Below are 15729 nucleotides of genomic sequence, written 5' to 3'. Positions count from 1 at the left end.
GCTGGATCTACCAGGGAGGGGGAGGAGGTGTAAGCCCTGCCAACAAATCCCATGACATTTCTTCAAAGGCTCTTGTTAAGGAACAAGATCATCATGGAGCAAGTCATAGTGTATGATCTGTGCCAACCCATTTAAAGCCCAGAAGGAAAAGCCTGGCAGTTGGAAAAACCTGGCAGTTGTACCTATTTTTCACTTTCTTGTAGAACTATTTATTTGGGAATAGAAAGAGGAGACTATGGGCTCAACATGAGTTTAAAAACATACCAGTGATTTCTCCCTCTTTGTTTTTGCAGCTGAGTCACTATAAAATAATGGAATATGTTGAAATCCATCAAGGATTGGACATCCTTTCCAGAACAGGCTGTTCTCTTTCACCTTTAAAAAAAGGAATTTGCTGTTTAAAGAAGTGAAAGCAGAACAGGACGCTTCAGCAGCTGGTATCTGTAGAGAAGAATCAACATCCTGAGGTTTATTTGCTTGTTTAGTAAGGTCACCTGGGCCTCCTGCTGAATGAAAGGAAAACCACACCTACCCCAGGCCTCCCTGTTCCTGCAACAAGGAAGAGCTGGTTACCTTGCTCAGGAGAGGGTTAGACTGGGCATCAGGATGGATATCTTTACTGACAGAGTGGTCAAACACTTTGGCTGTAAATTAGTCTCAGAATGTGATAATGGGTAAGGTTGGAAGTGAACACCAGCAGTCATTTAGCCCAATCTCCTGGCTCAGGCACAGTCAGTCCACTGGAGCACACTAGTAAGGACTGTGTCCAGAAGGCTTTGGAATATCCCCAGTGAGGGAAACTCCATCCCCTTTCCCGACAGCCTGATCCATGCTCAACCACCCACAGTAAAGAAGTTCTTCTTCATGTTCCAGCTGAACTTCCTGGAACTTCCTTCCTTGCATGTGTTTCCAAAACAAATTAAGTTACACAAACCAAGTCTGTTTTGCCCATGAGAGTAATTGGGAAGTGTCTTCATCTCAGAACTTTCTTGTTTCTTTTTTTTTCTGATTTCCTTCCCCCACCTCACTGGGGAAGGGGACTGAGACAGTGGCTGGGTGGCAGTCTGGCTACCAGGTGGAACCAAGCCACCACAGTAATGCAGCAAAGCACAAGCTGTCTGTAAGCTTTGGGCTCAAGACCAAGGACAAATGACAACAACAAAAAGAAGTAAAAAAAATTTAGGCTGTCAAACTCCATTCACATCACATCTGTCCTTCTTCTCCATGCCTGTGCACTGAACTTCTTATCAGAAAGTTAGGAGGCTTTCCCTTTTAAATCAGCATTAAATCAGCATTGCACCTCTATAAATCAACAGTTTCTATGAGATTGATTACCCACTTCTTAGAGTAGGAAAGCCTGGCTGATCTCCTGTCAAGTCAGCAAGGCCCTGAGCTGCTCAGGCTTTGCCCAGCACTCTATAAGAATTTCTAGGAGCTCACTGAAACACAACACATCTTAATCTGCACCTCACATGCAGGCTAATGAACACAAAGAAAGGTGTACACCATCCTAAGTGAACAACTTCCATGCATCTGCCTGTATCCTTTTCTTGCCAAATAGAAGGTGTATTGTTCCTAAATCTGTTCAGTAGTAGTTCAGTTTCTACTTAAGAAAACCTTATTTTGTGAGAATCTAGTCACTCTTTCCTCAGCTCCTTTATTGTCTTTGTGTCATTCAACACAAACTTCAGAAGCTAAAAGGGAACACCCTACGAACACAAGGCTGTAAAGGATGATGGGAATGGTAATAAAATAAACAAGGAAGGCACAATAAAAGTAGTCTTAAAATACAAAAAAGCAGCCTTTATTATGAGATCATAGTACATGCCAAAATAAAAGTGTCTTTTAAATCACTGAGTATGTTTAGGAATTGTATTTACAGGTCTGTCTTGTCATTTAAAACTAGAATTTGTTTGGTCTTGTGGATATTTTTAAAAACAAATATTATAAAACATGGTTCAAGGAAAGATGCATACAAAAGGAAAAGGGAAACCTGGCTTGAAATTAAACCATTCCTGCAGAAGCCAATAACAAAGAATGTATTAGGGTTGAAAACTTAAATATGCCCTACCTTAAACTGAGAGGGTAAAATCTTGTAAGAATAAGAATAACCAACCTAAAAACTAACGATGCGAGTCTTTTTTTCTTTTTCATAATACAACATCAAAATTACACAGAATGCCCCAGTGATCACTAGGAAATCTGCCACATTCTAGTTTTTCCAAACCAATTAAGTCCATGCTTCGTGGAATGAAATGTCCCCCTCCTGATGCAGGCCGGAAGTAAATCCGGTCAAACCTCATCTTGCACTTGTAGGCTGCGTTCAGGTTGGTGTTGGACTGGGTGTCCCAAGTGTAGCGGCAGTGCTGAGGCTTACCCAAAAACTCCCAGACATCCTTAATGCTCTCAGGCAGATTACCAAGTTTAGTAACCTGAAGGCAGAAAGAGGAAAAAAATTCCACAAGATGGTGAATTCACAAATTGTACTTCAAAAAATAGAACTGAGTTGTCAGAGCACCGGATTTTTTCCTGCAAAACGTAAGTTGTTAAAAATCAAAGATCTTGGAGATGTTTCTGAACTATGGTATTTCTCCAGATACTATAAAGCATGACCATTTCCTGCAGCACTTTGTAAATCCAAAGCATGTTCCAAAATAAATGTTCAGCTCTGAAATGTTAATGCATAGAGGCCAACACCATGTTTCCTAAACCAATGTCGTTCTAGTTCACTGCAACAGAATTTCATGATAGGGAAAGGTGAAATGCTGACCTTCTAGTAATAATGTACAGATTTCCCTTTTAGCACCAGAAGCCAAAAACTACTTCTAATTTTTAATGTCTTGATTACTAGGGATTAATATCTATTTCTCCAGAGCACCCTCTTTCTTCATTGGTTCTACAAGCTCTGAGAATTGGAGAGTTGAACAAGTAAAGACCAGGCTCTCAAAATGAGAAGATGTTTTTGAAGTAAGAACTTCCATCAAATCTGCCTGCCTCTACTCAGATACAAATATTGTTATTAAAGCATTTAGTTATTGGGAAGGTATAAATTAAATAAAATAAAATAATATAAATTAACTCAGCCATAAAAATGCTTATTTCTACTTAGTCACCGTCCCACATTTTAAGAATAAGTGTTTAATATCTCTGTTCTGCCTAAGCACATTATTTCCCATAAAGACAACTGAAAAGTCTGAGAAAGTATTGTCAAAATACCTTTGCTAAATAACAAAATTGCTTATTTCTACTTACCTCGCTGTCTCTGAGGTTTGTATCCCCTCCAAATATAACAGTGGTTGTCTCAGACTCCTTCTTCATTTCATTCAACACTATCTGCAGCTGCTTTATACGTTCCTTGGAGTGATCTTTAGTGCTCTCCAGATGAGAGGTCATAAGGCAAAGTTCAATACCAGATATGCTCACCTATATGTGAAACACAGAGGCAGTGTTACTATCTACATCATGATGATAAGCTCAAAGACAACATTTCATCACAAAGCAAATGACTGAATGACAGAGCTCTGCTTAATATTAGATTTACATTGAAGAAAAGGGGCCTACAGAAGGGTAACAGACTTTTAGTTTTGTTTTCAGAGGTTATGAGTTCCAAAAACAAAGGATGGTACGTAACATGCATAAAAGATTTGCCAGTTTCAAATGCAATTGGGTTTATATGCTTGGAGGAGAAGTTTTTCTGCTCTTTGAGACTGTCATAGAGAAAAAGCCAGTTCAGCCCTTCCTGGGATTTTTTGTTTGGAAGGCAGAAGTACAGCTGCTTAGTACATCCTGACTCACATGCACAACCAAAAGGTTCCTCTTCATGGCAGTTGTTGGAAAAGGTATTATCTCATGTTTCAGTAGCTTCACTCTCGATTTCTTTAACATTATGGCCGTGAAATATTCATCTATGTTACCTAGAGAGGACCAAGCAAAGAAATGTTTGAGGACATCTGCTGTGCCTCAGCAGAACTGCCATAAAGCAGTTAAGGTTCTGAAGGAGACCTTTTTACCACAGCCTGTGAGAATATGTTGATTTTTAAGTCATTAGTGAAAAGTTGCATAATAACTGTCTGAATTTTTCAGATTTTTAAAATGTAAATACTTAAAGAATTATTTATCTATAGTACTTTATGACTATCCTTGCCACCAATCTTTCAAAATGCAGAAAAGGAATACAAAGGAAAACACCAGAAAAGCAAGCTTTTCACACACATAATTTGCATCAAGATGTATGCTGATACCAAAACACAGAAATATCAAGTGCTTCCTTCTTCACTTTACTCTTTATATTCTTTAAAATGGTTGGAGGTCTTGACAAGAGAAACAGAATAAATCCAAACCTTATTTTCTGGTTTTTGTCTTTAGTACCTGAGGGTTTTTTCTTACCTGGAATAATAGTGTAATTGCCTGCTTTCATCTGGAGAAGAGGGAGATATGGTGGGATGACCTCCTGTAAAAACACAACATCCGGACTGTATCTGAAATCAACAAGGCAAGAAAAGTTACAATTAATTACTGAGAAGTAGCACTGCAACCCTGAGGCCAAATGGAACAAAGTCAGGGATTTCATGTGTACCTTGCCCTCATTTTCCTACATTTTGCAAGAATCTGTTCTTTAAAAAAGAAAAAGCTATCCGCATTGCATTTAGCAGCACACAGACACCATTATTAAAAGGGAGGAAACACTGTTATTATGAACATGAAATAATAAAATGCATGACTTCCTTATACCATGACCTTGCAGGTTTTGTACACTACATACAAGAGAAATTCAACTCAAGTAGCTGCAAAGTAGCTTTGGGATTAGCTCTGCAGAAGATTCTCATGTACAAGATGCAATTATGAACTATGTTTGTGATGCAATATTGCAACTTGAATAATATTGCACATTATTACACTTTTTAAGTAGCCATCTCAAAACATTTAACCTCTGGGATGCTGCATAGGCTCACACCTCTTACAGTTAGTATAACAACTCTCGGTTTTTAGGATTTATACGGTGACTGATCTGCTTCATCTAACATTAAGATAATTGGGACATGAAGATTTGTATATGCCTAAATAAAGAAGACTTTTTTTCTGTTGAATCCAGGTACATGGCAATACAAAGAGGAGGCTGTACTCACAATGCCAGGTATGTACAGACTCCTCTAGCTCGATCTTTCAGATTTCCTAGATCCAGCCCATCAATGTTCCAGGTGATCAGTGAGAAGTTGCTGTCATTTTCTTCTAGCGGCGAGTTTTCACTGTTGACGCCGGCATTACTCGTAGTTGCATCTGCAGTGAGGTCAATGCTAAAGAGAGAGTGTATTTGTTTGTTAACATGCATAATATTAATCTATCTGTGACTGCCTCACTTATTTTCTAAAGCATGTAATGATCTCATCATTTAGAAGTGCAGTAACTCAAACACACAGTCCCCAGTCACACACAGCTGTGGCGCACAGGTGATTTAAGTGGTTTTTCCTCCTCCTTACAAAGGCAAGATAACATCACATTTTCTGATGTAAGTTAATCACAGTAACCAATATAATCCAAAGCACTTGAGTAGTTCAACTCTTCTCCCACGATCCCACTCTTTCCCTGTGTGCTTCAGGAACAGGCTGCTTCTGAGTGGATTCCCCATGGGGTCACAAGTCCTGCCAGCAAACCTGTTCCAACATGGGCTCCTCTGTCCATGTGCCCATAGGTCCTGCCAGGAGCTTCCCATGGGATCAGCCTTCTTCAGGCACCCATCTGCTGCATTGTAGAGTCTGTCCTGAGCTAGAGGTGGATCTGTTCCATTGTGCTCCTCCATGGGCAGCAGGGGCGCAGCTGCCTCACCATGCTCTTCACATGGGCTGCAGGGGAATCTCTGCTCCTGCATCTGGAGCACCTCCTGCCCCTCCTTCACTGACCCTTGGTGTCTGCAGAGCTGTTTTCAGTCCTCTCTTCTGCTGCAGATGCTGTTCTGCAGCAACTTTTTAACCTTCAGTACATTATCCCAGGGCACTACTACACTGTTTCACAGTGGGTCTGCCTTGAAGCCAGCTCACCTTGGCTCTGTCAGACAGAGGAAGCTCCTGGCAGCTCCTCACAGGAGCCACCCCTGCAGCCCCTCACTACCAAAACCTTGCCATGCAAACCTGGTCAAAATAATGGACTTTTCAGCTTCCCATGCTCTGCCAGGTGCATAAGAAGCTAGGAAGAAACATGACAAGGCAAGCTGACCTGAACTGGCAAAAGGGATATTCCATTCCATAGATCTTCATGTTCAGTGAATAACCTTGGAGGGAATTGGCCAAGAGGAGCCAACTGCTGCTTAGAGATGGGCTGGGCATCAGTCAGTGGGTGGCGAGCAATTGTACTGTGCATCATTTATCTCTCTTTTTGTTATCTCCATTTTCATTGCAATTAATATTATTATCATCAATTTTATTTATACTGTAAAACTGCTTTTACCTCAACCCATGGGTTTTACCTTTTTTTTCAATTCTCCTTCTCACCCCACTGAGAGGGTGGTGGCATGTGAGGGTGTCCAAGTGAGTGGGTGCATGCTACTTAGTTGGTATCTGGGGATCTGGAAAAGTTCAATTCCACATGCAGATCAATACACTCAGTACAGTGTCCAGGTGTGCTGTGAGATGGTGCATGTAAGACACAGATTTTGCACCTTAACTTTCACAGGTACATTTAACAAAGTGTGTGTGTACATGCTGATTTTATTTATAATAATAAAAAAACACATGCATCGAGTATAATACGAATATGTCTAATTTACACATACACAAATGTGTGTACAGTAAAATCTGCATATGCATTGCTGCAGAACACACAGCAATGACAAGAAAATGTGTCAATGCCTTCGCCAAAAGGCTCACAATCCACTACTCCAGAGGATCCACAGAGGGAAAATGCAGCCCAAAAGACTGAGAGCCTCTTCAAGGGAGACAAACGCCGGGAAAGGGTGCAGAAAAGGAACGGGAACCACCCGCCTCGCTACTCCGAGGAGCGATGCCCGGCGGGAGGGGAGCGCTGCTGACAAGTCACACCTCGGCCCGGGCATGGCTCCCCACGGGTGCGGGAGCCCCAGCGTGAGGGAACCTGCCCCACAGCCCGCCGAGGCTCCGCTCCCCGGCCCCCGTCCCCCTCCTCTGCCAATCCCCCGGCCCTGTCACCTACCAGCCGCCGGTGTCGGCGCAGGCCGGGGCCGCCCCTCCCGGCGCTGCCTCCGCGTCCCGCGGCGGGTCGAAGTAGGCGTTCAGCGCCCTCTGAAACACAGGGGCGGCTGGCAGGGAGGGGCCGCCGCCGGGCAGCCCCGCGGCCCCGCCGGCCCCGGCCGTACCTCCATGTGCCAGTCGTTGCTGGCCAAGAACCGGCGCGCCACGGCCGCGTCGCTGCTGGTGATGGCGGCGAACTCGGAGCACAGCACCTTCCTCCGCTTGGCGACGTGCAGCGCCTCCTCATCCTCACCCTCAGCCTCAGCCTCCGGCGAGTGCTCAGCGGGCGGCGGGCTCGGCGCTGCCGCGGACGGCTCCTCCATGGCTGCGGCGGAAGGCGGCGGCAGGCACCGCCCGCCCGGGTTGCCGTTCCGGGGCGCGGCGGGCGGCGGGCGGCGGTCAGCGGGGCGGCAGCATGGGGCTCACGATGGAGAGCCTGAGGGAGGCCATGAAGTACATGCTGGAGTCGCAGGGCTTCGACCGGGTGCTCCGCAAGGTACGGGCCCCTGGAGGGCAGGGCTTCGGGAGCGCGGCCCCGCCGCCACAGCGGTCTGTAGGGCGTTCTGCGCCCTCCGGATCGCGGGGCTGAACCGGCGCAGGGGTCGCTCCGCGGGGTGCGGCACGGCCCCAGCCCGGCGGTGCCGGTGCTTCCCCGCGTTCCAGCCCTCGGCACCCTTTTCTACACCGGGTAGAAAACACAGTTGTTATAACAGTAACAACAGAACTGTTGTCCAGTAACTCTCGTTTAATACTCCAGCAGCTCCTGAAGGTGCCTGCACTGAATAACCTTCAGGAGTCATTCAGCAGGTCGCGTCCTTTCCTTCGCAGTACGTGCGAAGCCACTAACTTCCAGGACCGTAAAATAAACTCTTCCCTGTTCAAAATGAGAAAGATACCTCGTTATGACATCTCGCACCTGAGCCTGGAGTCAGACTGAAAGCACAGCGTGCCCCCCGGTGCTCTCTGAATTTCTGCTCCTCGCCTTGCACTGTGGTTCACTGCACCTTCTGGTGTACAGAAATGCAATTCACTGGTACTGCTGCACTGTCGTGCTGCATTATGCTCAAAAAAGTTGAAGCTACTGTTCTATTACACTTTAAATTGTGTAGTATGCGGTAGCATAGCTGCTGTGTAGGAAAGTTCCTGTGAATCAGTTTCAGTGTCTCATTAAATTTTCCTTTAATTTTTGTTTGTTTGTGTAACTGTGACATGGAGTGATGGAGTAAATATATCTAAGAAAATCAACCATGTAAAAATTCATATCTTTTGCACTGTGGAGGAGCAAATGTTATAATGGAAGCAGTGCTTTCATTGACAGCTCTGTGATCTAATACATTTAATAGAAATCAACTGTTCGCAAAGTACTTCTTACAGTCATGTTTTCCCAAGACTTTTTGGTGAGTATAAAGTTCTTTAAAAATGTCTAAAGCTTAAAGATATAGACTCCATTTAGTTCCTAGTCATCACCCCACTGTGATAACTGTACACTCCTTTTAAATCCTGATAAGTGGTGAGCAAATATTAGCATTTCAGCTTGTAAAGGTAGCTGGCTGGAAGTAAGCCTGGGGAGGCAGGCTTCCAATCTTGCTCTGGAATACTTTCAGATTTTTCCTGCAACCTTCTAGAATTAGAATGCTAGGAATCTGGTAATAACAATAAAAGTACAGTTGTGTTTGAATGAAAAGTAACTGTTGCTTTTCCGGGAGGTACCTGGAATCTCTAACCATAAGTAAATGACTCAAGGTTTTTCTTATTCCAGAGAAGACACATTTTAGTTTGAAGCCTTTCACCTCCAGCGCCAGACGTAGTTTCTGGTTTAACTCCAGTGTGGTATCTACCCAGGGTTTAATGCTGTGTGTTTGAAGCCTGGAAGCTGGAGCAGTGTGCTGTTCCCAAGGCAGACATGTGGGAGGACAAGCACAGCGGGGCTGGGAGAAGCACAGACCAGCAGCTCTAGCTCAGTAGGTCCTGGAAGTGTTCGAGTACTGAACTGTTTTTGTCAAAGAGAGCAGGCATGTAGTGCCAGATCAGAGCAATGAAAAATGGGACCAGATGCTTTCCTCACCGTGCTGCTGGGTTGGAGCAGCAGTCCCTGACAGAGTGGAAGCCATCTGCTCCCCGGGTTGAGCATCACTAAAGTTCTCCTTAGAAATTCTGTCAGAAGCTTAGGCCTCCAGTGCAGTGTAGCATGCCTGATTTAGGACTTGGGGTTTTCATTGATACAGGAGCTATTTCTATATGAGGACATTGCCTCAGTAATTTCCACTCTGTTAAATACCAGTTTTTCCATTAGAAGACTGTAGTACATCATCATTGATCTTAGTATCATTTGTCTGCAAAATTTGGATAAACTTTGGTTTATCTGAAAGGTTGAAACTCAGCTCTTACATTGCATTATAAATAAAGAACAATGAAACTTGAAGTATTTCAACCTTAATACCTTTTAAGATCAAAAAAAGTTTTAAATCAGCTGATAACAGAATGGAAACATTCAAGTTTAAAAAAGCCTTTGTAAAAACCCTGAAATTTAGTAAGAATAAATACAATAAATATGTCCACATTTCACTTTTAATAGTGTAAAAGCACTTCAAAGTCCTGGTTATATATGTAAACGTGTGAATCTTAGTCCAGTCTTGCATCTGCACTCAGATTTTGAATATAGTACTGCTGACTGAAGAAATTTAAATAGAGATTTTAAAAAACTTAATTGCAGTAACTTCTTGGTCTCAAGATTCCAGCTTTTGTATTGGTTATGGGGGGAAGCATGGTATCATTGGTGAGCCGTAATTCTGGATTTACTACCTGTGGTTGTGGAGTGAAACTGTATATGCAAATTATGATGCAGTAACACTGTGATACAGCATTGGATACTTCCACTCATGAATATCAATTTACAGTCAGGGAGGCCAGTCTGATTAGTATTTCCAATGCTCATTTCAAAATACAGATTTTTATTGATGTTGCTCTAATATAATAAATAATGAATTACTTGTGGTCTCCTTTCCATTTTGTGAGCTAATATGCCTTCACAACTGTGGTACACTCAGATACTTGGAGCAGTTTTGTGCTCTCTCAAATATGGTCTTTCACTTACAGATTAAAGCAAAAGGAAAACTGAAGACAGTTTCCTCCTAAGGAATTCCTGACTGCATAGCACGCATTGAAGTTCTGTTAAACTGTCAGTTTAAATATTTGTCTGCAATGGAAGTACATATTTTTCTAAGGCAAAAATCTTCTGCTCAGAATTTATGGAAATACCTAATGGGACAGTTGAATTACTGCATTTTCCATCATTTCATTTCTCTCATGAGTCCAGAGTCAGAAAAAATTTACTTTCAATTTTATTGAGGGCAACATTGGGTGTTGGTACTACTGTCACTAAGCTTTTTATTCATTTTTTGCTTATACAGATGAAACTTCAGTCTGCAGCCCCTGGAAAAGTTGTTTGTGAAATGAAAGTAGAGGAGGAGCATACAAACAGAGGTGGCACGTTACACGGAGGTTTGACAGCCACCCTTGTGGATGTGGTGTCAACAGCAGCCTTGCTGTACACGGAAAGAGCAATGCCTGGGGTCAGTGTGGACATGAACATCACGTAGGTATCACCCACTATGGTTACCAGAACATACTAACTTCTCTTTCCCTACTGACTCCATTGCACATCTTCTCTGTGCTGTGGCACTCACTAAAAATCAGTGTTTTCCTTGGTTTCAGAAGTCCTGTTTTGATAAATTGAAGGGGTTGCATGTGTGTTTTTGGAGACTGCCATTTGGTTTCAAATTTTGAGTTGGACCTTCTTAGGATTTTCTTGTGTGTGTTTACAAGAGAATGCCTATTCTTTCAGAGAATATGAAGGGATGTTGATATGTGGTTAATTTTATTGTTAAAAAATTGGTTTGGTTTCAGTTTTGGCTTGTGCAGGTATGTTAATGTCTCCTCAAAACCAAGTACTAGAGTAAGCAGCTTTCTATAAACTCTCTTTTAGTATTATTCTATAAACCAGAGAAAAATACTAAAGCAGGAAAGAGTTTACCTCTGTTGTGTGCTCATACAGAAAGCGAATTACAGATTGAATCAGAATTTTTCAGTGGAAGAAGAACCCTTTGCTCTAGGTCATTTTAAGGTAGTTTTACACTGAAAATAGTTCTTCCTGTAATGAAAATTCAAAGCATGATGTCTTAAAAAAACAGTTGCTCTGAAACTTTCTTTGATCATGTTATTGTAGCTTGTCAGCTTTGCTTCACTACTTTTAATGAAGAGATTATGACCAATTGGAACTAAAGTAATCCTACTTGGAATAACTAACACAGAGCAATAAAAGTCTTAGAAAAGTAACCCTGCATCAGAACTGCCTTAAAAAAAAAATAATACCAACTTTAAAAGTGTGTGGGGAGAGTCTGTATCTTTACCAGGTTCCCTCCTTTCTCTCCCAGCACCTTCTGATTTCTCCACTGGGCAGATGGGATTAAAGATCTGTTTAAGCTTCATACTACCACTGTGATGACAAGGATCTTACTGAAATTAAAATCTAAACTTCTTCTGTCATTATGGGTTTTTTCCTGTAGTAGTATAACAAGAGGCCAGCATCTGAATTATTGACATTAACAGTTATGTCCACCCAATTACATAAGGGCTGAAATATGAAGAAAGTACTGTCTCTGGAGGTGATTCAAAATTACCTTTAGGCAATGTTACATGAAGCAATATTAATAGCATTTTTAACTTGGCTACTGCATTCATAGAACAAGTGAGATTGGGTATCAAATATTGTTACAAGAACTTTTTTCCTTTTTGGGAAGGAGCTTTTTAAAAAGTTGTCATGAGGAAGCTATTTCAGTAATGGAAAGAACAGAGAGAAACAGAGAATTTTTTTTGGTAACCACAAGAGGATCAGCAGCAGCTTCTGGAAATGAGACAAGGCTGAAATCCTGCCCTTGTCAAGCAATGGAGCTGGTGCTACACCAGAGTTAGGCGTGACTGACATTCTTGTGACATGGCGTTGTGTATAAAAATGGACTGGTTGATGAAATTTATCTCAGCAAGATTAACATCCAGCAATTCTTCTTTTTCCTCTGCAGCTCTAACATTTGAATAGTGTTCCCTTACCTCAGATCATTGTTGGATCTTGTTCCTCCTAATTCTTTCCAGGGGAATTCTTTGTGCAGAAATTTCTTCCTATTCCCCAAAGAGCGTGTTTTAAAACCACACCCTCCTGCCCGTGTAAATAAAAACAAAGAGTTGTCTAATGAATGGAAGCAACATTTGAGGGCTGCCCATATTTCCATGACTTTGCTTTAACCAGGGTATGGGAACAGTTAACTTATGCTTACAGTTCCATATAGAAATGACCTTCTGGAGCCTTTGTAACAGTGACATTTTGCAGCTGAAGCAGCCAGACTAGTTTACTAGGGCTGTAGGAAGGCAGCAGTGGTTGGAATAGGACTTGGAGTTGAACTTTTGGATACCTTGTTTCTGTTCCAGGATGGACTTTTCCTCAGAACCAAGCCAACGAGTTTTTTTCTAGCCTCCATTTTTTAAGAGAACTCTTATACTTACCACTGCCAGTAGGTAGAGAAGCTCAAATCCATTAAGTGGGGGTTTGCAAGTAGGCAGGCAGACAGAGATGTGCCTTTATTACCCATTTCTGCTAAATCCTTCATGGTAATATAAAATGCAGGAATATTCTTGGATTTGTCCTCTATACAGTCTCTTACCTGTTCCTTTTTTTCTTCCTTGAAGATACACTTCTGCTGCTAAGATTGGAGAAGATATACTGATTACAGCTCAGATTTTGAAGCAAGGAAAAAATCTCGCATTTGCCACTGTGGATTTAACAAATAAGGCTACAGGAAAGTTAATTGCACAAGGCAGACATACAAAGTTCATAGGCAATTAATATGAAAAAAATACTTTAAATATTAATGTTGGATCTCAGAATCCTGTATAGAATTATTTTCATAAGATGATGCTTATGCAGTATCATCTGCACAAACTTGGGATAGTCTCTATTGAGTGAATTTGTCTCACTTCTATAATGAACGAACAGACTTCTTAATTACCACCAGAATTGCTACAAGCCTGGGTTTGGGATGAACAACAAGAGTATGACAACATAGGGAGGCACCTGTCTTTTTTGGTCAAGATAGCAGAAGGGAAGAGCCTTTGGACCAGCCATATGGTTAACCAGCATGACAGCATTTTAAGAGATCTGCTTTCTCTACCTGTGGTGTCATGTGACAAAGCAACCCTGTCTTCAGGCCTGTCACACACTCAAACACCACTAGAAGTGCTTACAAACTGTATTGTTCACCAAGATGGTAGTACAGAGTTCCTATAACATCATCCAGAACTGGTTTAAAAGTGTAAAGGAGGCTAACACAAAATGTAATTTACTGATGCTGTAACAAATCAATAAGTATTCAATAAAGCTTTCTGAAACTACCTGTTTAAAGATTGTTTCATAGTTTGTAATATATAAATATTTTATATAGTTTATAATATATAAATAACCAAGTTCTCTAAAAACATATCTACAGTGGGCTCAGACTACCAGCATGTATTTTTGCTGCAAGTTGAGAATAGTTTTTCATGGTATATACATTCTCAGAAAAGCTTTTTATCTGGGGCTGCCTCAGAAGCATACACATCTTACGTGCCTGTGGCTAGCTGAACTATTAATAGTAGCATGCTCTCTTTAGCAGTACATTCATGATTGGTTTTCCCCCAGCACTTGCACTCACTCATATTCAGAAATCACCCCTGAATCCCATTTGAAGAAACACAATGCTTTGCTAAAACAGTTCTGCAAAGGTGCTTACTACAGCAGTAACCTTTTTTGCTTTAAATCTTTGCTCATCAGAGCTAGATGCTGCACTGTACGAAATTCTCATGTTACAACTCTCTCAGCCTGGAGCTGGGAGTCTTAAGCATCTCCAGTTCCTCTGCAATTAATTGGATGAGCAAAGAGGAACCATCAAAGCAACTAGATGCACTTATTGACTTTGGCAATTACTGCTCTGGTTATCTTCCTAAGAACATGCATCTGGCATCTCCAGTTATCTTTCTTCTCATTCTTAAGTTTACCAGTTTTCTAACGTGGGTTACTCATGTAGTACATGAGTGCAAGAAAATAGTTAAAACCACTCCCCTCCAATTGCTATAAACCCATTCCCCTCACTGGAACACAAGTGATTTTGAATATTACCTGAAATAGAAGGCAGAGGGTGAGAATGAAGGAGGTGCCAAATTCAATGTGTTCCAAAATATTGAGAACACTCTTAGCTCTGTGTGCTGGGGCCACTCTATCCTTGTGTAACTGTCCCACTGCAACTTAACATGACTTCCCTCAATCAGCGCTGGCTGCCTCAGGAACCTCTCAGAGTTAAGTGGTCCCATTCTATCACTTAGCATTCATCACAGCTGCATAATTACAACTGAAAAGCGTCCAGGCCAGTTGAGAGTGGCAAACCTCAACACGGAAACAACAGTATCCTGCTCCCATTCACGGCTGTTTCAGACTGTGAGGGAAACAGAAATAAACCTTCCTGAAATAACAAGTGAATTCTCTTCTCCTTACAACAGACTATTCAACACAGTATTTTAGTACTGCCTAATTAATAAGAGGGACATCATTAATATGCAGGCCAGTTATTTCAGAAGCAGTTAATTAAATGGGTTATTTTAAGATAACCTTGTCTGTTAACCTTCACCAGCAGCAGCAGTATGTTGATCTCATAATTTATTTCACAACTGAACTCAGGTGCAGAGATGATCATAGAAGGAACTGCCACCATTGAGCTTGCCTAGCTTTGAGAGTAAACTGTCAAGCATCAGACTTAATACTTGGAAGTGTTGTTTACTGATTTTACTCTAACCTACATGTTGAAAAAGCTGAATCTCAAAGTAATGGAAACAAAATACTGTAATAAGGACAAGTGGTACATGGCTCCACCTGGCATCAGGACAAACAGACCTCCTGTTGGGTTGACCTAGTTCCATCACTGCAGATTGAGGCATAATTCCCTTACAAGCAACCAAATAAAGTGATTTCATGATCTCATCTTGTGAGTCTTAGTAGTATACCAGATTATGTATCCAGTAACTGACAGACAACTGCAAGTTCTATATCTTAACAGCTAAAAATGAGACCAGCCTTCCCATACTGCAGTTTATTGTGTTTTGGGGTTTTTCTTTTAAATATTCTGAACACCCAAATTACACTTATGTCTGTTCTTATAGAGGCCATGCAGTGGTTCAAAACGTTGAGGAACAGTTTATCTCTCAGTGAAAGTAACTTCTGCTTGCCACTTCATGCAGTGCCTTGTCCAGCCAAGTGTTCCATGCAGGTTTCATATCACTGCTATTGCACAAATACATTCAGACTGGCACCCACGGGCTTGCACCATGTACAGCTGTGATTTACGGATGCCTTGAGAAAATAAAGAATCAGAACAGACTTGTTCCCACTGGCATTTGGAACCAGGGGTGCAGAATGCTAATCAGGGCAGATACAGATCACAGATTAAGATGC

At 41.8% G+C, this 15729-nt stretch overlaps 2 protein-coding genes across 2 annotated transcripts; one reads left to right on the top strand and one right to left on the bottom strand.

Moving 5' to 3' along the window:
• Nucleotides 1-1777: 1777 nt before the first annotated feature.
• Nucleotides 1778-7522, bottom strand: TDP2 (tyrosyl-DNA phosphodiesterase 2; the record flags this gene model as incomplete). The annotated part of the gene is made up of 7 exons (XM_079300296.1): nt 1778-2432; nt 3253-3423; nt 3796-3914; nt 4387-4478; nt 5127-5294; nt 7162-7250; nt 7325-7522. 7 exons carry the CDS (start codon nt 7520-7522, stop codon nt 2151-2153), a joined length of 1119 nt encoding a protein of 372 aa, XP_079156422.1. The 3' UTR covers nt 1778-2150.
• Nucleotides 7523-7561: 39 nt separating this feature from the next.
• ACOT13 (acyl-CoA thioesterase 13) lies at nt 7562-13641 on the top strand. The gene is made up of 3 exons (XM_079300297.1): nt 7562-7695; nt 10610-10794; nt 12939-13641. Exons 1-3 carry the CDS (start codon nt 7615-7617, stop codon nt 13093-13095), a joined length of 423 nt encoding a protein of 140 aa, XP_079156423.1. The 5' UTR covers nt 7562-7614; the 3' UTR covers nt 13096-13641.
• Nucleotides 13642-15729: the final 2088 nt, after the last annotated feature.

The sequence above is a fragment of the Erithacus rubecula genome (assembly GCF_903797595.1).
Source record: "Erithacus rubecula genome assembly, chromosome: 3".
Taxonomy (NCBI): Eukaryota; Metazoa; Chordata; class Aves; order Passeriformes; family Muscicapidae; genus Erithacus; species Erithacus rubecula.
The sequence above is the reverse complement of the archived record's forward strand: the minus strand, read 5'-3'. Positions and strand labels throughout refer to the sequence as shown.